This window comes from Esox lucius, chromosome 4 (assembly GCF_011004845.1).
Source record: "Esox lucius isolate fEsoLuc1 chromosome 4, fEsoLuc1.pri, whole genome shotgun sequence".
Lineage (NCBI taxonomy): Eukaryota > Metazoa > Chordata > Actinopteri > Esociformes > Esocidae > Esox > Esox lucius.
Genome location: NC_047572.1, coordinates 5,727,955 through 5,753,038, shown reverse-complemented (window position 1 = coordinate 5,753,038; position 25,084 = coordinate 5,727,955). Strand labels below are relative to the sequence as shown.

Genomic DNA, 25,084 nt, shown 5'->3' with positions numbered 1-25,084 from the left:
CACTAGCATGTGCTAGAGAATATCAGTGGTGGGTCCAAATACTGTAACGGAGTATTTACATAAAACAGAAGTGTGCTAATATGCATTAACACACTGAAAAGGCTAATATGCATCAACACACTGAAAAGGCACTTCCTGTTAAGACTCCAGGGGTCTATTCCTGGTGTAATTAGCATTTTCTGAGCTCTGCAGAAGGTTTGTACTGCACTGAATGCTGCGCAATTAAAATACATGAATGTATTTCATTGAGAACTGTGTACTGGAAAGGTTTCAGAATCAATGTGTGTTGTTTTTTTGTTAATGTTGGATTTATTTTTACAAAATGTTATTCTTTTCTCAATTTCATGATGTTCAATTTCTAGTTACGACCTTCGTTCATCATAACAATTTTGCAGCTGGTTAAGCTGTTCCACATATCACACTGCTCACTCAAACAGGAAGTATTCACTGGCACATATGTGAGGAGTGCTCATTCCCCAGCCACGGTTGAGCATGCAGGTGACTGATCTTCCACAAGCAGTCATTGGAGTGCAATGAGACCCGGCAGTCCTGTCCAACATCCCACCCATCCACCCCGGTCAGAACTGAGTCAATTTGCACAGCTCAGGTGCAGGGGGGCCCTGTTAGTACGCCTTGACCCGGATTCAAACTATTGGCTGCAATGATGCAGTGTTACCTGAAAAGCTGTGCTACTTGGCATTGCTCTCAGTGTTCTTTAGTGACATGTGATGTCACTGGTTTACACACACCTACCTTGCACCTACCTTTCAAGCAGACGAGTCTTTACGACCGGATACCATGAATTACCAAACATACACTCTTGAGTTCAACACCATAATGCACACACAGCTACCAAACCAAAAGATGTGTTACACATGACCTTAACATTTTACACTGAACATCAACATTTTGTAATGAATCTGTTCCGCTAGTTTGTAATCTTATCTCATGCTTTGGGATCTCAATAGGACAGAGAAACCATCTTCATCATGTGGTCCATGGTGAGCTTCTCAGTGTTGCTGTGAGATGGAGATTAGGCTGTTAATTACACACCTAATCTGCTGTTCACACACAGACGCCCTCAGAGATTTGTACCCAGATCAAACTTACCCGTTTCGCCCTAAAATGACAGCAGCGCCCACGCTTGAATACCCTCCATTAAAAAGGAGAATGTGTTTGTGCTAATTCACGTAGAGTTTGTTGAAAATAACAACATAAATATAGGAATCTCGTCAGGTTTCAGGAATTAAAACCAGTCCCTTTGAACAAAGAGTATTGAGTATACCTCAGCTGTACACCAAACATGACCAATGGTTAGTTGTTCAATAGAATTGGAAGGAAAGAAAAACAGTTAGAGAGCAATAGAAGAGAGCATAAAAACGTGTTTAAGAGGTAGATACTTAGATCCTGGACAAAGGTAGACTAGATGAGTTGAAGGACGAGTCTACGGTTACCTGTTCCCCGGCAGAAAGGCTGAGCACTCACCCGGTTGGACATCAGAGGAGACGGGGTGAGTGTAGCCTGGACCTGGGCCTGACCGGTGATCCCAAGCTGGGACTGAGCTAAGGGGAGAGCCTGGGTGTAACCTAGCACCACCGACTTTATGCTAGTACATAATGTCAGTGTTCCATAATCTGTTCCTTGATATCACTAAAGGAATACAACAAGGTTCCACTTTAGGACTGGTTCTACCAATTATATCAGGCTAGGTTTTGGGCTAATGTTGCACCCAGTTTGGAAGCTGGTGCTTAACACAAATTGTCCTGCCAAGACAACACTGTAAATTCCACAAAAAGTAGTTGGGTGGTAGTATTACTGAATAGATGGGGATGCTCACATAGTGTTCACATGAATAACACAATAATATGTAGGGACTATACTTCACCAAAGAAGAGGAGAATGTGTAAAGAATTATAAATCATTGAAAAAGGTACCAACCTCTGCTTGCTTGCGCCACACATCCAGGTTCTTGCGTTGAGCTTTGGAGAAATGGTCCCATGCCTTTTGTTTGGAAGCAGCGTGGAATACAGACACAATCTGCTCAACTGTGGCGGGGGACGCAGGGGCCAGTTACCATCCAGAGAGAGAGAGAGGGCGGGTGGGAAGGAGCAGAGGAGTGAGAAAGTGGAATCAGGTTGATGTGTTGTTGTTTTTAATAGTCTGTTCTGCTCTATAGTAAGGCAAATCTCTCGGTCAGAGTGGGGCGCGGGATTGAGCTCAGGTGGGGTGAAGTGGAAGAAGGACCCCAGTCCTGTCTCGAGGTAACAACACAGCGCATGTCTTAACAGGGGATGAAAGCATTAGGAGGACCAGACTGCTGCCAGCAGGCTCCTGCTTCACTTATCCACACCTCTGACCATGGCCATGCACGCATGAACCCACAACCAGTTCCTCCTGCTCTTCTCTCCTCCAAAGGGATGCAGACCAGGAGTGAGCAATAGTTAGGATTCGAGAGCCACTTTAAGAACGCAAAATCCAGCTGAGGGCCATACTGATGTCTACGGTCACAAGCTTTTTAAAAAAGTTTTATAATCATATAGATATTGCTCCCACAGGCCAAATTAAATGGGCTGTTACAGTCTGTCAATATAGACTTAAGAGTACTAAGAGAATTCTCTGAAGAGTCATACAGAGGCCACCCTGTAAAATCATTTAAGTACAGAATCCACACCTTTAAACATGAATAAACGGTATTCCAATAATAGGAATCCTGTTCATAATAACACCTCTCACCTTCATCGGCGTAATCAAAACTCGCCTTGGTTTGTCAAGAGTTTACAATGGAGACATATGGAGGAAGATTCCATATTCATCTGTCACTGGCTGGGCCCCCAAAGGCCCCCACATCTCTATGAAGTGTACTACAGTGTATAAGAAACAGGGTGGCAGCAGGGGACACAAATGAGCTGTCCTTATTACAGTCCTCCACGTGGGAAAGCAGTGCATATCCTAATGTATCTGTATGTTACTACATATAATGACCAATCATTAATAGGAAATCTAAAGAAAGAGAGAAATCTGAGCCAAATGATACAGGGAATCTAACATCTGGCTGAGAACTAGATAGCGGGCGGTCTCATCCCTGCGGAAGAGAAGAGCGAGAGATGGATAGAGACGGAAAGCTGCTTTCATTCTAAGCTCAAAGCTTGGAAGAGCAGGAGGGCTGCTGGCAGACACTGTTTTATCACTATCCTTACCAAACCTGTGATTGACAGCTGGGCCTGGTCTTAAGCAACATTCAGGTGAATTCCTTTTCAATCCCAGAAGCACACTGACGTTTTAATTCCCAATTTGGTTCACTAATTTTCAATAAAAACATGTGGAATATTTTTTACTTTATGAATTTATGTACCAAAATGTATTTGAACCCAACCCTAGTCTTAACAACCACCCCCAGATTACTCAGCAAAACCCCTTCAGTGTGTGAACCCAGATCAGTGAAGAAAACAGTCAATGGTAAATTTAACAAGACTGCATATAAAAGTATGTGAGACAGTGCTAATGAAGACTTTTCATTTTTTATAAGTGTATATTTGCTTGTCTGTTTGTGCATCAGAAATACCCATTTACTCACCTGGTGATCTAATACAGCATCACAACCACAGATTGTCCAGACAGAGACTCAGTACATAACACATCATTAGTAGTAATACAGGACTGGTCAAAAACTCATAATCTACGGTGTTAAGGAACCGTTCAGCTTTTCCACTCGATGAACCTGTGAAGCCCAATGCATTAATGGTCTTGCAGCATTTGATGCGGACAGGTCGTGTTAAGGGGTTTCTCTCCTGTTCCGAAGGGTCTTAATGAGCCTAGGAGAAAGTCGATAGGGCCACCACGATGGTGGAGCAAGGAAGGGAGGGAAGGATGGAGTGAGAGGAGTGTGTCCAGATCAATAATGGCATCTCAGAATCCTTTACTTTGACCAAGAAGATCAATGGAGAAGACAAGGGAGTTCAAAGTGTACAAGGTTGTGGCTTTGCCTTTTATATGGGTGCATCAGTAAATCAATAAATGGAGTCAGACAGTGTAGAGGTTAGAGCATTGGGCTAGTAAACCAAAAGTGGTTGGTTCGGATCCCTGTTTGGACAAGGAGAATACTATTTTGTACCACTGAGTAAGGAATTCCTTGAACTCCTGTATGCAATTCAAGATAAAAGCCTCTAACTGATTGAAAGGTTAAACGAGAAGTGCATTCTTAGTTATTAAAATTGGTATACCAGCTAGGGAAAATGCATGTGTGCAAACTGTATTTAAATTTGTTCTTTCAATTTTGCGACGTCCAAATCTGGTCTTGCTTCATAGCAACAACTCTGCAACAGGTTTGTTAGAATTTAACAAAGACGTGTCTTCTAATGCACACCTCGCCTTGACACACCGCTTGATCAAACCCAAAGTATTTTCAGGTACACATACAATTCTACGGCCAACAAACATGATTAAGCTTGCATGCATCCAACCTACCCCAAGGAGTTGCTAGAGTGTGAAAACCACCATTCTATCCCTATCAGTGTTGTACCTACTGGCACACCCCTCTGTGGGACCCCCGGGCACCGCGATCAGGATGACGCAGCCGTACTGCAAGTCAGTGACTTAGACCATTGTGTCACGCGAGGGGCCCTGAAGCCAGCACGTCAAAATGAGACCATTGTGTCACGCGAGGGTCCCTGAAGCCAGCACTTCAAAATGAGACCATTACGTTCCTGTCAAGCAGGTTGATCTCTTAGATGAAATATCAAGCTGCATGTAGAACCAAATTACACTGAAAATGATGGACACAGATCCAAATCCAGCTGTGAAATTATTGTCATCTTCTATAAAGATCATCCTGAGTGAAATATGAAGCAAGGCTTTGTGGGTAATAAATCCTCGGGCTGAGAATGGATCTCATTTCACTGACAGAAGATGTCAGTTCCCAGACATTCATCAATAAAACCTGTAAGTGTCCCAAATGACATGTTGTACACTACTTTTGATCAAAGACCAATGGGGCTCAGGTCAAAAGTAGGGGAATAAATAGGGAAACGTGTGAATTTGGGATGCATTCCATTTGAATAATCTGCTATAGAGCAGGAACACTGTTGAGAGCTTTATCTGAAGTTACCATTCATTGTAAGATGACAACAACCAAATTCCAAATGTAGAAATGTGTCACATTGCATTTGGGAACAGACTGTCTATGGATTTCAATGTGTAGCTGTGAGAAAGCTGCTAAATATGGATGTGCCTTTTATTCACCGAACGACATCGTAAACCTGCCTCACGAAACCCCAAATTGTGTTGACATTTGTATGGGTGGAACCACAGAGAAAGACAAACTCATGAATATAAATAAGTGTTTGAATGAATTATTGTGATGGAGGAGTGTGGCCTTTTAGAGAGAATTAGAAACAGAGAGAGGGAGAGGGAGAGAGGGAGAGAGAGAGAGAGAAAGAGCGACACTGTCTAGCTGTTTAAATATTTGTATACCTGTGTAAACAGAGCAGATTATGTGAAACATCTAAATATCCACACTAACACACTGCTACTATACACTGGGGTTTGATCTATTTCGGAGAAAGTACCAACTGTCCTTCCAGAGAAAAGTACAACAATTATTAAACTGGAAGTGCTATTTATAATCCATTAATTCCAGTGGAAAAACAACAACATGATTATTGTTTTCTTCTTGAATTTGTTGCATTTGAATCAACTTGAAGTTCATAGACTATTTCGAGGTCGCCAAGTTTTAATAAATATTATTGGTTGGAAATTGGAAACTGAATGCAGCTCCTTTTCACTTTAAAGTTTGTGACAGTTTCTGACTTTATGATAACTTGCTTAGAGGCGATTTTATTTCAGACAGAAATATTCAAGTGGTTGACAATTTACCCTACCAACAACCCGAAGTCTATCACCATTATAATGAAAATCTGACCTATAAGTAACAATTATTTATTGCAATTCTTACAATTTTGAGGCGTGAACCACAAATTAGTTTCGCACTTATGCCCCAAAAAGAAACAGCTGATAGCTTCCAGAAGCTACCCGCTGGGCCAGCTACACACCTATACACCTGCCTCCTATTTTTTAATGTTTATTTTGCGCTATCAGAAATAGTTATATAGTTTCTGTGGCACATATTTTTGTAAAGCTTTTCCATTCAGAACACATGTAGGGAATACATGAAAGTAGTTAGGCCCACTGGTAGATCATAAGTAGGCCAAAAGTATTGGCAACCTTGCACTTTCTTGAAATAACTTGAAATTGACCAAAGTATTTGGTCTCAGACATTTATTGGTTTCACAGTTAATATTACAGAAACTTTTAATATTACAGTTTTCCATTCCTGCACCTTTGTACTAGCAGTTTGGCCCACTCTGTGTGCATAGTGCCTGATTTTGGAAAAGTGGCTCCCAACTGCTGTTTTCAGACCTCTCAAAATTTTTTCAAAGGGATTTAGTTCTGGACTCATTGCCGACAACCTGTGAACAGTCCAGCCTTTTATCTTGGCCATTCCTGTGTGTGTTTTAAAGTGTGTTTGGTGTCATTGTCCTGCTAGTACCCATCACCATTGCGCCCCAAAATGCCTTATCTTGGCAACGCCAAAACCACACATAAACCTCAACTGTGGGGAAGGTTTTCTTCAAAATAAAGAAGACATTTCATTTTGTTTTCTATAAACATAGAGATGATGTGCTTTTCCAAAGTTCAAATTTGGTCCAAATCAGATTGTCCTACAAGAACTGTGGCATGTTCACATGTGTTTTGGAAAATATCATTCTGGTTTTCTTGTATCTCTCAGCAGTGGGTCTCCAAAATAAAGGAAATAACTTGCTTGAAATCTACATCTAGAAGGTGCCAACGACATTGCCTGGGTCATTTTAGGATTTCTTTGTGGAATATGCTACAATTTTGTAAATTCATATTTTCTGGGGTTTTGTTCAACTGCAAACCAAAGAAACACATACTCTGAATTTCAAAAGTTTTGAGAAATGCCACATTATTTGAAGAATGCACCAATAAAGAAGAAATGGCTCATTTCTTTGAAGTACTAATACTTTTGGCCCTGACTGTAAACACAGGTTGTCAAAGGTGCATCAGGCCAGCAAAATGTTGTATTGGCCTTTTCAAAAATCAACGTGACCCATTTAATTTAGTTTGTCATTATCTGTTTGAGAGAGCTGTTACTTACTGTGGCGGAGTGGATTTCTTCTGGTCAGCAGTGCACAGGCTAATAAACTAATGTTATTTAGACAAGATTTAGATGGTTGGAGAAGTGCCTAATGTTACCTTCTTTGTCTTTGACTAGCTGAGTAACCAGGTAAGGCTGAATATACATTGGGGTGGATATCATTCAGCATTGAGTTGATGCCAGAAAATCGGTTCCTCCTGAGACCCAGCAATTCAGTTTTCCTTTTTTTTTGTATGGTAGAGATATCTACCATACATGGATTGTGTGATGCAATTAATCTATAATAGACAACATTTTTGAAGTTCTGGGTCCTGACGTCCTATACAGAGGACATACTTTATAAATCAAATAAATAATAAAAAAAAAAAAAAATGAAATAAAAAACAAATCTGAGACATTTTATTCCCTGGGTCTCAGGAGGTTATGGTCAGTGAAATCCACAGCACCTGTGTTGCGAGGATTCTGTGATGGCTTATATTTTGTGGCATTGTTGAACAGCACAGAGATGGCCAGAAACATATGACAACAGCTGATATAACAAGGTAATATAGATTATCTATGCTCTTTTAATAAACATTTCAGTTGTAGATTCTAAATATTAAATAGACGACACATTAAATTACAAACAAGGTAAGCAGAGCCGGCTAAGAAGAGCGAATGTCTCTTACTGAGTGACTGACTGACTGTGGTTAGTGAAGCGGACTTGTGAACTGTAGGTCCCAAGTTCATATCTCCTCGCAGGCGAAGCGAAGTACGCATTGTGAACTTCACTGGCTAGAACCGAAACCTGAAATTAAGTACGTTATATTGCGACTGTTTCTAGCATGGAAAAGTTCATCTTCAGTCTCGCTAGCAATTGCTCAATTCTCATGATTATTCCTAAGAAGTTAGTAGATACCAGTAAGCCTATTACTGGCTAATAAGCTGTTCAAACGGCCAGTGGCAAAAGCTAACAGCTCATAGACGCTATTTAAGTGTTTAGCGACTTGTGAATTGTGTAATGCTGTGGCATTATGGTCAAAGACAGTGCCTCTCACGTGGAAGGCGGAAGTACAAATCTATTGTGAAGAACAACATTTATTTTATTTCCACGATTCTCTCGTCGTTTCACTTGATGAAAAAGTTAGTTATCGTCACCTTTCTTGATAGTTATTGTATTAAAATGAATTAACGAATTAAAGAAAAAAGTACATTGTTATGCCATGAAAGAAAAAAATACGTCCTTATGCCATGAAATGAAATAGCTTTGGCAGACTCGCTAGGAATTGCTCAGTTCCTATGACTATTCCAGTAAATTAGTAGATACAGGTAAAGCCTATTACTGGCTAATAAGCTGTTAAAATGGCCAGTGGCAAAAGAGGATTTGTTCAGGATAGAGGCTATACTGACACACATTTAACAAAGGGCTCTGTGGTGTAGTGGTTAGTGACACAGCCTGGGTTCGAATCTCAAGAGGCCAATACTTTATATAGCGGTCCGGATGAACTAGGCTTGCCTGGTTTCTTGTTTATTGAATGCTTCTCTTCATTTATTATTTGGGGCTGATTTGTAATTACAGTGGATGCCTGTATATACATACTTGATGAGTCTTTTCACATTTCTTGCAAAATAACTGAGGATCGATTTTGCATCCTTGTGTGGTGGATATCAATGATGGCATTGTGCTCTGTGAACAGTTCTAAGTAGCACCTACAAACCCCCAATGTATCTTCAGTATAACAACCAAGCTTATAATACTGGACTACTGACAAACAACCCTAGATACTGTAGTTCAAAACTAACTTACCTTGTCACTCGTCAAAAGAAACAATGATCTTCTATACTATTTGAACACACCAGAGTTATACAATAGCATGCATTTCTTAAATCTATGTACATTTTTGAAGATAATTAACTGTACTTCTGTCTGTGGTGATCATTAGGACTGCCTGTGATTATGGTTATGTCTGTCACTGATGACTGTTTTGACTGTGATGATTGTTAAAACTACCTTGAATGACTGTAGGATGAGTTATGTCTGTCAGGGATGATTGTTATGTCTGTTTGTGATGACTGTTGTAACTAATTGTTATAACAAACTATTGTTATGACTGTCTGTGATAATCGTTATGACTGTCTGTGATGATTATTATGTCAAGTTATTGGGTAGTATTGATTATTATGTCAAGTTATTGGGTAGTTATTGGGTAAGATTCACACTACTTTGAGTTTTGTCAACAGTAGAACAGTAGAACAGAATAGAACAGTACAAAAGAAAAAGTACTTTGAACTGGGCTAAAGAAAGATAATCGCTATAGTGACCGCATCAGTGAGTTCAAATAGTGCTTGTGCAGGGTAGCTCCACCTTCATACTGCAACATTTATATCTGTATTCCCTGTGGGTTTGTGTGTGCGTTAGGTGTTTTATTTCTTTGTTCTGAGTCACGCTTGTCACAGATGTGAGATACAGAGTGGCTGCCATAGAGCAGGTTTATAAATCTATACGTCTGCTCACTCAGGGATGTTTTCTCTTGGCTGAATGGGAGGTGAAGCCGAACGGCTGACAGGCAACAGCTACGTCTGCCGACTACCAACATGCCCGAGGGTTGTCCCTGCCTCAAGCTAAATAGAGAGGTGACATGAGACAGGAGTCGTCTAGCTGACGCTCAAAGGGAAATATGGATGGAATATTGCACTGGTACATAAGGGACGATACTGTTTGAATTTGCTCTTGTTGACCCAGATACGGGTACCATCTACATGTCACTGGGTGACAGCGATAACCTAACCGCTTCCGATTGATCCAGGGTCAGTTCTACAGGAGTCTACGCTGAATTCGGCACCAGCACTTAAAAGCCTCATTAATGAATCTGCCAGACAGCTGCTCTCCTCAGACTAAGGTGTTAGAGGTGTCAATCACAAGAAGAGGAAATGGAGGGAGTGACAAAGAGATAAAAGTAGAAGAGAGATGAAAAGAGGGAGCGAGCAAGAGAGAGCGGTAAAGAGAAGGATGGAAGGGCCCTGCTCTGTTTGTGCCCAGTCATGCATGTGTGTAACTTTGTGTTTGCAGAAAAGACAATCTCTGATCCATGTCCCTGGCTATTTGATCCACCATGTGTGGTGCACTGACTTGTAATAATAGGGCAGTTGAACTTGTCACAAGAAAAACACTTAAGGGTGGAGAACTTCAAAAGGTACCACGTCACCACAAGTGAGTTTGATAGTGACATGGTTTTGTGCTTTGTCCATGAATGTGCCTTCTTGTTGTGTACTCACACTGTGCCAGGATTCCAGACAAGGCGATCTTGAACTTTTCTTTGGCCTCCTCCATCTCTTTCTCATGGGCAGCCTTCTCATTCATCAGCCGGCGGATGTGGCTGTTGGACGACTGGATCATTGAGTAGAAGTTGTTGGCGTTACGGCGGTTCACTTCGCCGCGTTCCACCCAAGTTAACAGCACACGCACTGCCTCTGCAAATGCTGCCTCATCTGAGGAGGATAGAATTAAGATTCAAGATTAGGTTAAGACCTTTTATTAGGATAAGCAGCTAGGATTAATAGTATTGATGTTTAGAGTAGTAGCAACAATCTACCAAATGGTAGGATATGAAAAAGGTTTGCAATCCATAAGTATATAGACAGTGACAAAACTTTGCTGTAATCAAGCACACTAGATATGAAATGAAACAATCGGTAAGAGGTTAAAATGCACATTACCAGCTTTAATTTCACGGTTTACCGTGTAGGAATGACAAATCGTTTTATACATAGTCCTTGCATTTTAGGGGACCAAAAGTAATGAGACAAAAAAAATTCAACAACTCTTTTATTGCTTTAGCAGCTGTTTAAGGCCAAGGTAAAGTGCAATCCAATGAGTTTTGAGGGATTTCTGAGCAGACAAAATTCTTCAGAATTCACAATACTGGAGCCATCGGCAGTTGCATCATCAATAACTTTTCTGTATCTTTCAGTCATTCTGTTTTTGTGACTAACTAGTGTTTTTGCACATTGCAATCCAGCATCTGTAGATCAGCTGGTGAAGTATTCTGCAGACAATATTGGCTAACACATCCACTCCAGTCTCCTGGAGAGCAATCCTGATCTGTGGGACAGTTTTCTTTTTTTCTTAATTATTGTGAGCATTCTTTCGACATCCACTGTAGAGGTCGTCCTTGGTCTAGCAGGTCATTTGCCATTGCTGAGCTAAAGAGCGTTTTCATTCTTGACTTGCAAGAAAGAGAAAAATGGTCAGCTCGACTTGCATTGATACTCCTTTGGTCCTTATGTTGTTAGACACCAACAAGTGACTAACTGCAAATGCAAAGCCTAAAATCAAGAGTAGACATTGACAGCTCTCTTGTGCATGCACTAATGAGGGAAACATGCACTTACTTAATAAGAGACAGCTGGGAAGCAAATTGTCTAAATAACATTTGTTAACCTTTAGGGGACTATGTACATGCTGTTGCTTGTAAATGGTTAATCCAATATGGATGAAAATACACTCAAAGTAAAGCCAACAGTCTGTTTTCTAATCCCACCGTCATTGTATCATTTCAAATACATTGCTGGAGCACAGAGCAGCATTTTTTAAACTTTTTGACTGCACTGTATTAGATTTGAAAACCTTAATACTTCGGTCTCATTTATGTTAACAGAGAGAGAATTGAGAGAAGAGGAGCCCCACAGATGGCAGAGAAGCAGAAGTCACAGTGTTTAGCGACTAAACCATTTCACCTTGATGTGTCACAGCTCATTAGAAAAACAAGTTTATTCATTCAGCCCAAAGCTGGAAACGAGAGAGGAGAGGAAGGGAGAGGACGGGAGGGGAGGGGAGGAGACGATAGGAGAGGCCATACTGAAACCCTAACAGCATCAATGTCCCTCCATTCAAAATGGCTCTAGAGGCCATGGCTTCTCTCCAGCACTGCTCTGAATGCTAAGTGGATGGCCATTGATGGCAGCACTCCGACTGTAGTTTCAAATGCTTATGTATGAACAACAGCAATTGTTAAGAATGACTACTGTTTGCAGCTATACACTGAAAACATGATGTCATCAAAGGACAATGCAATTATTGGTTTAAATTGTTTGTGACACTAGTGATGCTGCACCTGTATACGGGAACAAACACATAGAACTTAGTCCCAGCGCTAACCTGCTCAGTGTTAAACAAAAACCCCTTGGTGTGCTCATTAGATTTGGTTATTGCTTATTTCTTTCCTTATAAGAATCCTATAGCTCCACACAAGGCACAGAAGACAAGATGTAGAAAGAACAAGAAAAACAAATATGAGTATTTTGTTACCAATGGTCACTCACACTCACTCACTCACTCAAAGAGTGAGCAGCTGGAAGGCTTTTAAATTAACATGAAGCCCACAGAAGATGTGCCCCAATAACCTCCCCCCCCCCACACACACAGACACACACACTAAGCGGCTTATCAGAGAAACCAATTTTGACAAGGTCCCTAAAATTAACAACACCCACATGCTGTAAGTGCATAGAGATGTGTTAGAGATTCTGCTGCCTGACTCTCCATCTGATTTCCACATTAACGCTTCACAGCTGAACTGAAAGTAGAACAGCCGCATGTACTGCTCCGCTAGTTTAACGTGACAGTTAAAGGGGAAGTAAATTATTTTACAGCCCAACATTTATTATTGGATGGAAATGGTACATTGTACAAATGTCACAATTTTTTTTTTAAGATAAACAGGGTTTTTAGAAAATGACCTACTGTTTTCATGATATAAAAAATTCCATAAAATTTAATAGTTTTGTAATTTACTGTAAAGTTTTGACAACACCGAAATATGGTTTTGAGCTACTTTACTGTGGCTGCACCCACAATAACTTTATTTCCACGGCAGATGAAAAGAATGATGGTTCTCTCGTGCGCCTATGCAACAAATATTGTCAGCAATATGTTTGGAAAATGTAATCGCATCATCAAATCGCAATACATATTGTTGATATAACTGCATAGGAAGGATCCAATTCCAAGCCCTTTGACTATACACTTCCTCACTGATTTCTGTGCAGTGTGGGGGTCCTAATTAAACATGGAAAAAAACTCCAGAATATATCCTTTTAAAAAAGTAATATATTCTCAGCTCTCAGATACAGTTTGAACATTATCAGTAACATTATTCCATTTTGTTGTGGCCTGGGTGATCCCTCTCTATCCATTTAAACTGGCTACACAGAGAATGGAAGAGCTCAAATTTCAGAATTGTAGCTTCTAAAAGGACATTTGTGTGTGCCTTTGGGAGCCTTTCTTCATGTTTTTACATACATTCTGCACATAGAGAACAAGTGGGGTATTGCTGGTTTTGTCCAGAGAACTGTCAAGAGGAGTTCTATAAAATGATGCTGACATCCATAATACAGATTTGGTGTTAAAAAGTAAACATCTCCTTTGACGGAGAAAATGTCAAGGTGTTTGGACTAAGATAGCAGCAAGGCCAACAGTCCCCACTAAATACATCACTAATTCACAAAACATGATGTTGAGCTACTTTTCCCTGAAAATCCTCACACTGACAAATCTTTAAGCAGTACAAGTGGGTTGGGATATTTGTATACTTCGGAGATTACAGTACGGGGAAGTCTGCTTTTCTCTCCCCGTCCTAAGTATACACGAATGCATGCGCATCAATCAAAAACATACCCCAAGCAGATGGGGCTTTTCAGTCGACGGCTTCTTTTAATCCGCAGAGACAGATCCATACTGAGAGTCATCAGACATACAGACAACATCAACATTAAGCTCTGCAGCGTGTCTGGAGAGTTTCTCAAACAAACCCAACTGAAAACAGACCCGGACAACAATGGAACCTTGTACACTGCTACATACTTTGACAATGTTTGACTTTTGAATTCGGTGTGTGTCCCTTTTTTTGTTTCTTTGGTTTTCTCCGGTAGATACCTTCATACTATGAGTGCATGCGTGATGTGTGTGTAAATGTTTCAGTTTCAATTTGAATGGTATTTATATGTACTGGCATGGGAAACATTAGTTTATTCTATATCTTTATTGTATTTGTGTGTATTGAATGTTTTTATACTCAGTGAAGGATATCATATATCTTGATTTCTGCAAAATGATAATTAGTCTAAGGAACCTTAAATAATGCTAATCATTAACCAACAGTGTTGAGGAACGGTAGTTTTACAATAAACAGTTACAGTTCCAATAAAGGTTACGTTACTTAGTTACTTGCTGTAGAAAGTAAGACGTTAAGTTACTTAGCCGTTTCCTTAAAAGAAGTCCTTGGATTCTATATTCACGTGTTGTTCACTCATGCCCAGAGGCACACATTCAGGGCAGGCCTGAAAATAGGCCGAAAAGGCAAATGCTAGAGGCGCGGTCCATCCAGAGGCGCCCAAATGGGTAATTATTATAATTTATTTTTTAACTTTTTTTCATGCACATTTTTTTTATATATTTAAGGATGGTGATCATATGAAGCCATTGATTATCACATAGTTGTTTGGCTCCTTTTTAAATCATAATGATAACAGATATCACCCAAAATGGCCCTGATCCAAGGTTTACATACCCTTGGATGTTTGGTCTTGTTACAGACACACAAGGTGACACCAAAAATGGCAATTAAAGGTGAATTTCCCACATCTGTGGCTTTTTAAATTGCAATTAGTCAATTAGTTGGTTAGCTCTCACATGGATGCACTGAGCAGGCTAGATACTGAGCCATGGGGAATAAAAAAGAACTGTCAAAAGACCTGCGTAACAAGGACATTGGAACTTTATAAAGATGGAAAAGGATATAAAAAGATATCACTGTCACTTATTTCTTTATTACAGTGTACAGTGTTTTTTTTGTTTCAATAATAAAGAAAATCTCAAAGACAAAGCTATGCAGTTTCTGTGTGAGTGTGAACACAATGATCGGTGGTGGAATTGGCTGCCATGCAAGGGCACTAGCTAAATGCCTTGGGCACCAAATTAGTCAAGGGCAGCCCTGCCCACATTTAATGGGTTATAGTATAATTAAATAGTCAGGTATTGCATAGTCAGTGTCACTAACCATATAACATTATCAATCATCAATAATTATACAGCAAGAGTGACCAATTCTATTATCTCATGTAATAAAATACCATAATATAACCCAAATAATATTTGTCTTTAATCAAGAATCTCTTAAATCTGTGTCTTCGTCCACGGCACCATATCCATAAATATCCAGAACGGTAAGTGGTATAATTGTATGGTTTTCTTTAGCTAATATCTAGACATTCTAACGAAGCGATCCGTACATAGTTTGTGTTCCTATAGGTATCACGTTGCAACAAAACTCGCCACCGTGACGCACTTCATATAATGGGGAATTCACTTTATCCACTGGTCTAATCCTTGATGCCCCTATTATGTCATAACACCTAGAAATATGACCTTTAGGACGTAGAAATGATGGAAAGGAGTTGAGGGCATTGTGACTTGGAGAGGAAAACAACAATGGCGCACACCCTAGCCACAGCTCCATTGGCGATTACCAAAGTAGTTCTTGGTTCTGTTGTGCAAGACAGCGGTTTGTTTTCAACCCAAGACGTTTTAAAACATATATTTGAATATAACGAAGAGGCTGGGGAAGGGGATTCTGTCCAGGACAACTTTTTACCAGGCGACGAGAATGTACATTCGGCACAGAGAAGCGACTGTAGACGTGACCCATCCGTATAACAGTGCATCGCTATTTATGATCTATAGCACCGTATTACGTAGTTTGCATTATAAATATGATGTAAAATGTACTTCTGTCAACATACTATGGGGATGTTCTTTGTTTTTTTCGAAAAAGTTTTGATATCTTACTGATTTTATAACAACACGTAACTACAACTGCGCTAGCGGTCCTCTGCTGCCATCTGGTGGCCATTTCCTGTAATTACCGCATACAAAATTGAAGTCAGCGTCTATCAAACTTGTGAAAATAGTGATAGGAAATGGGTATGAGAAACTTAACACAACACAGATGTGCTGACTAACTCTGAAAGAAGGACCATAGATAGGAGGTGTTGCCTGTTACTGATGGGCCCCACACATCCTGTCCATACATTCTGTCCATACCTCCTGCTAGGAGTTGCCCATGTGACTGACATATGGATATGTCCATTGACCATAGGTTGGAACATACCATACAAGGGTCTTTTGTAGGATAAACCTTTCTTATTGGAGGGTATTGGAATGTGTAATGGTTGGTTATGACCACTGGCCACCTCCTATGTATCCTTGCATAAAAGACAGTGTTGCCTCTGTAACTATGATAGAAATGATAAATGGAAGGACAACATCTTAGACTCATGCTGAATAAAGATGGCTCTCCCCTGACTTCTGGTTGCATTTATTTTGTTCATGGATCAAACTTGGACAGAATCTAACAATAGTTAGATTTCTATGTTGGGGTAAATACTTTTTTGGGGGGAACCCAACATCTTTACATTGCATTATTCATTTTATTCATTAGTCTTACCCTAAAAAACTGTATATGACAGGCATGGGGGAATCATGATAAATCATTGATATCATGTTTAGAAAGAAAACTTGTAATTAGATGTTCATTTACTATGAACTATTGTTGACAACAGATATTTTTTCCCCTGTTTATATATTGGAATGACCACTGTTAAACCCCTATTAACACCTCCATACAATGCCCTATGCACTTTGAGTGCCCTCTGTAGAAATGTGTTTTAAGCTATTAAGAAATGGAGGATGACTAGGGTTCAACTTTGGTTGTCCAAGAGAGGATGATTTGAAATCAAACTTTGGTTGACCAGCATGCAAGAGATTCCAGCAAAACATACAGTAACAGCAACCCCGGTGATTGGTTATAGGCAAGGGTAAAAATTATGTAGTCCTAATAAACTGCTTCGCAAGCCTGAATCACCCAGATCAGCATTTCACGGCACAAATCGTTTATAGATTCTTTATCTGAGAGTGCGGGTGCTGCTATCTTTGCATCCTTTGTTGCCAATTGCTACTGGAGAAAAGGAACGCTAGCTATATAAAGCTAGGTTGTGGTGTAGGTTGCACGGAGGGAAATTGAGTAGCATGTTATTTCTATGAAAAATTAACTAGTAAGAGATTATTTAAATTAAATAACCAACATATTACGTTACCCGTTACCTTTAAAGGTGTTCTGACTGCTGTAATGCATTACTTTGTAACATTATTCCCAACATTGCTAACCAGTAGCTAGATGGCCTTCTTATTTACCTTAGGACAAATGCACGACAGAAAAACAACTGCTATAACGAAAGACAGAAAATAAGTTACACGAAAGGCATCCAATTTAAGCTATAATACATAAAAAAACTAAATGGAGAGATTTTTCTGGTGTTTGTTTTTGTGGTACGCCTAACATTTCTAGATAGAGCCCCACCTTTGATCTTGTCCCCAAGCTGGCTACACTCATGCTCCGAGTAGTGGACGATGGGTGGAGGGGAGGGTGGTCTGAGACGGTCCTCCTCCATCCTGCGGCGGTGCCTCTCCTCTCGGGCCAGCATGCGCTGATGACACTCCCACTCATACAGATCGTCTCTAGCCTGGGCAAAGTCAACATGGAGCCTCCCTGTGTCCTTCTTGTCAGTACTGGAGCCCAGACGGATACGGTAGCCTGGGGGCAGAGGAGAAAAAGGGGGAGAAATGGGCGGAGAAGGTGTCACAACCAGGAGATAACAGCTAGTGAGCTTCACTAACTGAACAGATACAGGGTGGTAAAATGCCTTTAAATACCCTGAAACAGCTTTCAGTCAGACACCTGCATGTCTGTCCTGATTCCCAAAATCCTCTATTTGGGTTAAAAGGATCTGTCCATCCACCTGTCTCTTCATCCCTCTGAGGCTCTCCTCTTTTTAATCTGTTCCTCTGTCACAGCTGCATCCCAGGTAACGTAGCTTGGCCTTTTTGCTGTCCATAAACCAGTTCATAGGAGACTTTGAAGTAGAGGTTGAATGATTAATCTGGGCCGATTAGAGGCTTTGAAAACATTCAGTAATCTGTGTTACGAACACTGATTATGGCAGATACATGTATCAGGGGATGCAGTCCTCTAGTGTTATTATTACATGAAACTGCGCTTGAGTCTGTGACCAACTGTTGAAACAGAATGTGGAGCAGCATCAAAAGGACTAGAAGTTATGACTGTGGACAATAGTATTGAAGTTAGTTACCAGTTACCTAATATGAAAGGTAGCTTCTAGAAAACAAAAAATCATCATGTAATCAATAACTCGGTACACAGGCCGATATTACTGTCTGGTTAGCTAGCTGACTAACAAGGCTTCAAGCCCCTAGCTAGTTACTAGCCTACAGTGTAGAATATGTTTATGACCAAATCACCACTTAATCAAATTTGCTGAATGATTGCTAGTTAAAAAACAACAACATTGCACTGCGTTGCACAGAGGATAAGGACGCGTTGAATTATATGTCCACTGCAGCTTTAAAAAATAATCAAGGAAACTAGTTGTTTTATATCTTAAATCCGGTTTTCAAAGTTTAAACCTGCAGACTTGAGTAAACTGTGATTCAAAGCTTGTGAACACCGCACTAGCACATTGCACAAATTTGTGGATTTGTGAACATCGCACGATTGTGGCGCAAATTTTGTATACTGCTTACTTTATTGTGCTTTCAATTATTCACAATGTAATCCAAAATGTACCAGAGTACAGCTATTTGTTGCCCAGTTATACATTTTCCCTTCTTGAACCATATAGACAACCCAAGTGCTTTATGGTTATTATGCTGGATGGCCCTGAGCTCCCGCTTTTCTGCATTAATATAGATGACTGGTCATTAATTGGGCAAATATCAAGACCCACAAAATATTTTATATACCAAGGATTTACATTAAAGTTACTGATTGTTTAATCAGTCTAAATATTCTTAATTAATCACTGTTTAATCGGTCATCTGCTTTTTTGGTACAGTAATAATCTTCTAGTGACAGAGTTGCAAATGTTGCTCTCTCGGTCATCTCTCCCACATTACTGCTCATGTTGGTTTGAACTTTCTTTCTAGTGCATCTCCCTCTCTTCTGCTTTCACTCTCCATCTAGGTCCTACTCTCACTCCCTGCTCATTCTTTTAAATGATTGCTGTTTAGTTTGTGTCCTGCTGGTAATGATACCATTAGTGAAAAAAACACAAACATTTAAATACTATTTTAAAGCAAAGAAGTCACCGTAGAAAAGTTTCCACCAATTTTACATTTATATCAAAGTAATTCAGCTGACGCTCTTACCTGGAGCGACCAACATTAGTGGGTGCACACAAATTCAAACGTTTTTATACTGGCCCCAGAACATCTGGTGTTACAAGGGACTTGCTGTTTCTATTGAGCTACACAGCTAATATAAAGGTATCTTGGGTATCTAGACACTTGGTGGATACAGTACTGCGATGTCCATACATTCATCCATGATGCTGACAGGTGTTTAGAATAGCCTGCGATCTAAAGATTCCGCAATGTCGGCCATTAAACATGGTAGAGACTGCCCAATACAAGAACTACACGTCTGCACTGATAGTCAAGTCCAGCATTTTAATACCACATAAACTTATATACACACGCACTCACCCAACATTCCCTGCACACACTTTTCAGGAGAGGGGGCAGAGAAAGAGTAGCTATAGATGTCTGCCCTGCCAGAAGAGAGAAATTAGCGTGGGCTTGCAGTTTACTTCTTCCTGCTCTCTGCTTCAGGCTCCCAGACGTGGTTAAATATTTCATAGGGAGAGACTGGAGGTTTCTGGGCAGCTGGACTGCAAGGCTGCAAATCTAATAGACTTGGTCTCTGGGACTGATGGGTGTGGGGAAATGACTGTCGTTATTTATGGCCAAACCTGCACACCATTATATATTGGCCAGCTCTCAGTGTAACTGAAGAGTAGTGCTAGGCCAAGTCACTGGAGATGGCAGCACACTGAGTGAGACACACACACACACTACATATGTGTAACATAAAAGGCTAACACACGCTACATGTGAGCAATATGAAAAGCTAATATTATAGACACCGTGGCTTTAAATGTACTTTGTGCGGTTGTGATAGATGTCTTTTGGTTTGCATGCTGAGAGAGAGATTTAAGATCTGTCTGCATCTGGCGAGTAGCAGCGAAATGGAGATGAGATAAGAAAAAGAGCCTCTGGTGTACATGACTAGCAGATCTAGTGCCGGTGATTCATTTCTGGAGAGGGAGGACATTTATTCCGCTACATCTCTAGTTGTCTTCTCGTTGACCTGCACTGTTGAGGTCACAGACTGGAGAGGGGATACATTTATTCATTGAACTGCATGGTAAACGGTAAGGTCTTTGACTGACTCTGCAGTTGAATCCTCATTGACTTTCAATGTAAAAGTCTCTGCCTGGAGTGGGGAACAGGAATTCTGCAAGATAATATGTTTACTAGGGAACATACCAGACAAGAAGAGGGCTCTATCCACAGTGAACTCTTCAGCAAATCGAATGTGGCAAAAGTTCTTTTTGCTCTTGCGAATAGCGATGATGTCCCCGCACTGGCCAAACACCTCCACGATGAGCGCCTCGGTGGCATTCTCTGGCAGACCGCCCACAAACACAGTCTTACAGCCGGGAGGACGCTCCCTGATGGCCGGAGAGGGAAGGTCTGGAGGGGGAACAATGAGAGAAAGATCAATACAGAGAACTTAATGTGGACAACATTTTTTGTCCACATTTAAAAAAGTATTCATTTTTAATTAAAGGTGGTTGTTTGCATTTATTTCATTATTTATATCCAGAATCCCCTCAAAACACAATCGGTTTTTACATTCATATGTAATCAGTTAACTTGTTTAAAATAATTTGAAGGGGGGAAAAAACAACCCCTTGCCATTGAAAAACAATCAAAGGAATGCTTAAACCTGAAATATCATTTTAAACATAGTAACAAAATTGATGCTACTAGTAGAAAGTGTCTTCACACACATAACTTCATCATGGTCCACAGACAGAAATCAAATACTCTGAACATAACACACAATAAAACTACTGTGAATGATTAATGTAAAATTGATTTCTGAATGTAGAAGCAATGTTACCATATGTAATAAGATACAATATTCATTGGAATCAAATATGCAGAGGCTCCATGCTGAGAAAAAAATAAAAGAAAATTAGATCTGGAGAGATTCACTATGACAAGTGAGCATCAGGGATGACGAAAACATGCAGCAATTCGCTTGGGTAACTTTTGTACTGATATCTAAGTTAATGAGAAACCATAGTGGGCTAAATATGAATGCATTGTATTTAGCCTGGTTTATTAGAGTAGGTGGTTTCTCATGTGAATAGTTCACTGCTTGTAAGACCTGATTAATTTACCACAGATGAGAGTTTACTGAACCAGAAGAGACTATTGCTCTGGACAGAAGACTATTGCTCTGGACAGCAATTATTCATGAAGCATCTTAGAGTAGTGATTGCTGATTGCAGTTTGGCCTTTGTATTGGCCAATGATTGGTTTTCAAGCCACTGGACTGCCATTTCGGCACTCCACAGTAGAAGCAGTCCTCCATTTGTATGAACTGATTAGTTTTTTTAAAAGCAGTGTGTTCTGCTGTTCACACTGCTTGCTTAATCAGGATGGTTTGGGTCGGAACACATTTACCAGCCAAAAACCTCTGTTGAACTTACAGGCACCAGGCCACAATGATGCATCTGCACTGTAAGGCAATGACGTTGACCACTGCACCTCTTGGGGATGGCATTCCACTGCATTTCAATGTAATGTTTCAAAACTGCATACATTTCTTTTTCAGTAGCTCCAATAATGTTTTCCAGCAAACAGAAATTTTTTTGATCCTGAAGATAAAAGGCACAAAATTAAAGCATAGGGGTTGGAGGGCAGGCTCTCGCACGTGCTCACGCACACGCTCATGCATGTGACCATGAAGACAAGTGCACACACACATTTCCAGCTGAAAAGACACAGGAACACTGATCATTTCGATCTATCTGCCTGCTTCGTCTGAGTGTTCGTCTGAGTGTTTCGTTTGAGTGCTGGCACAATTCAACATCAAAAGTACGTTCTGACCGAGTTACTCTGATGATGAAGGCGAACAAAGGATAAGGATGCAAGGAAAGATCTGACATTTAGCTGACAGCTTTGCAATATGATCTGCTTTGACAGCCCAGTGATATTTTTCTAGGTTGAGTGGGGAAGGTCCTTTGTTATCTAAACAGTATGGGGGGGTATTGAGGGTTGAGACTACAGAATGAAAAAGAAGGCTTTGATGACTGAGTCATGTGTGGAAGCTTCAACAAGTGAATATTGACAATCGGATATTTCAGCGCCAAGGACAATTGCAAAATTGGCACAGGGGATGTTTTTCAATAGCTCTCAACAGTCCTGTACTTGGCGTTATCAGTTATAAACAAACACATGAATGGAATAAATACAACGGACCAATCAATGACTGAAATGGTTGCTAAATGGGTTCAGCCCATTATACACTGATGAGCCAAAATACTATACCCACTCACAGGTGAAGTGAATAACGTTGATAATCTCATATCAAGGGCACAGTTCAAGGTCTGGTTAGATTAGATGGTAAGAAAACAATCCGTTCTCATAGTCAATGTGTTGGATGCAGGAGAAATGGTCAGGAGTAATGACCTGAGCGACAAGGGTCACCTTTTTATGACTGGGTCAGAGCAAGGCTTGTGGGGTGCTCCTGGAGAAAGCACAAACTGGCCACATGGTGTTTTGCACCCAAGGCTCATCAATGGGCCAGGGCAGCGAAGACTATCCCATCTGGTCCGATGGGACAGAAGGTCTACTGTGGCACAGTAGAACATTTAATGGATGATTACAGGAGGAAAGTGCCACAACACATCCAGCTGCATTTGGGGCTACATAGCTGCAGACTGGTCAGAAAGCCCATGATGACCCGTGACCACCACCCATTATGGGAACGCAAGTGTCAGAACAGGAGCTTTTGAGCATCCGACTGATTATCTGTGGGATGTTCTGGACCAACAAGTCCGACCCAGAGCAGCTCCATCTTGCAACTTACAGGATCTAATGCATATTAGGCAGGTGATTATAATGTTTTGGCTCATCAACATATTTTGATGCATTTCATCCTATCCGATCGGGCTTTCCAGGTTGACAGTTTTCGAAGAGCCGGACACTGACCGGACCCCGATGTCTGCCATTGTCGGGGACTGCTGCAATAAGGCATTGGGTCACCTTGTCCTGCCCACTCTCAACTTGCAGGGACCAAATGCACACCTACCTATGTTAAGACGCCATTGTGATGGGCCAATGGTGGCCCAGCGTGAAAAACAGTAGAGCTGCATTGAGTGCTCCCAGCCCACACTTCAGCACACCAACCTCTCAATCATGCATAACACCCCAGCAGCAGATAACAAGAGACATTCAAACCTTGTAATTAGACACCACAGTGTGCTGTGTGTATCTAAAATCAAGGGCTCTGGTCTGTCATTACCACACCCAACACGCACACCCGCACACACAGGCTTTTCACACCAAGCTCTCCGGGCCAAAGGGGATCTGAAGGGCATCTGTCCTATTTCACTTCAGGACCATGTAATTATGGATAGAAACTATCACAGGGCCAAAAGCTTTTGAAGTTGGAGAGGTTTTGAGAAAATATAAAATGGATGATATGGCAAGAGGGTGCTGACTGGTGCCACACTACATTCAAGAGTCAGGACATAAAAGTGAGGAGGAGGAAAGGAGGAGGAAAGCAGGGAAATTTAGAACAAAATCCAAGATCTAGAAGCAGAAGGCATTTTACATATATTACAGTTTTCTGTGATTAAGGCCCTTCGTTGTCGAGAGTTGAAGTTTGACACGTGTCCTCTGACCAATTTGTTGCCAACCCATTGATGGAACCCCACTCTGCACTGTCCATATTCCGTAACCAGGGGCCGTATTCACAAAACATTTTACCTTACCACTAGGAGGACTCCTAAACAGCACTAAACGTTCCTACAGTAGCTAAGAGTTTCCTCTTAAAACCTCTTCACAAAGCTGCTAAGATCAACTTTTATTAAGGAACAGGCAGAAGTCTTAAGCTAAAAGAAAGGGCAGAGTTGACCGCGTTGCTATGGATATGTTCCACGAACAAGCTTACTTACTATGCCCACAGTGATTGTCTGATAGGGGAGGAGTCTCTGTCAGTGAATTCATCATAGCCATACTGTAGAATGTGTAGAAAATAAAGATATTCAAATTAAAATGTAGGCTAAGTGTCTGATTAAACATGAAACCAAGAATGATATACTGACTAGTCAAGATATGTTCAGCTAATTGGCAGTCTCTTATATGTCTGGCAGTTCGTAAAGAAATGCACGTTAATCTTTTGATGGTGCAATTATTCGTGCAATTATGTGTCCCACCACATACTACAGCGGGTGGTCGAGCTATGGCCATGAAGTCGGTTTTGTTTCTTTGTAGTTGGCGAAAGTCAAGAGGAAACCGTATGAATTGTTGGACAATATGGGGTCTGGGGAGGGCATTTATTGTTTGATGTAATATTCTACTGACAGATGACTGAGATATACAGTTCGTCCGCGCAGCATAGCTGCATTTTCCCTGTGGCCAAGGAGCGTAGAGTTGTCACAACTTTTATTTCCTGTGTTATTAGGTTGTTTCTGTTTGTTGGTGAAGTTACTGCATCCTTGACTAGCTCTACTATGATCAAAATACCCTCACGATTCAGCCAATACCTTTTTAAAAGCTTGGTGTCATTAAGTGTTTCTAAAATGTTGACCGGATTACGAGGCTGATTGCCTGTTTGTGATTCAGTCTTAGTGATGTAGGAGTCCTCTTGACCACTCCTAACCTTTCCCTGGTTTAGGAGCTGGTTTTAGTGCTAAAACGAGTTGTGGAATACTCTTATG

The 25,084-nt window shown here is 40.7% G+C and overlaps 1 protein-coding gene across 3 annotated transcripts in view; it reads right to left on the bottom strand.

Moving 5' to 3' along the window:
* enox2 (ecto-NOX disulfide-thiol exchanger 2) overlaps positions 1-25,084 on the bottom strand; it is a 311,024-nt gene that overhangs the window by 26,086 nt on the left and 259,854 nt on the right. For all 3 annotated transcript variants that reach the window (XM_020044976.2, XM_010896791.5, XM_010896792.5), the window contains 4 exons: positions 20,613-20,819; positions 17,569-17,802; positions 10,430-10,642; positions 1,939-2,045 (listed from right to left, as the gene is read on the bottom strand). In XM_020044976.2, the coding sequence (XP_019900535.1) occupies positions 1,939-2,045; positions 10,430-10,642; positions 17,569-17,802; positions 20,613-20,819 (761 nt within the window). The remainder of the gene's footprint in view (positions 1-1,938; positions 2,046-10,429; positions 10,643-17,568; positions 17,803-20,612; positions 20,820-25,084) is intronic.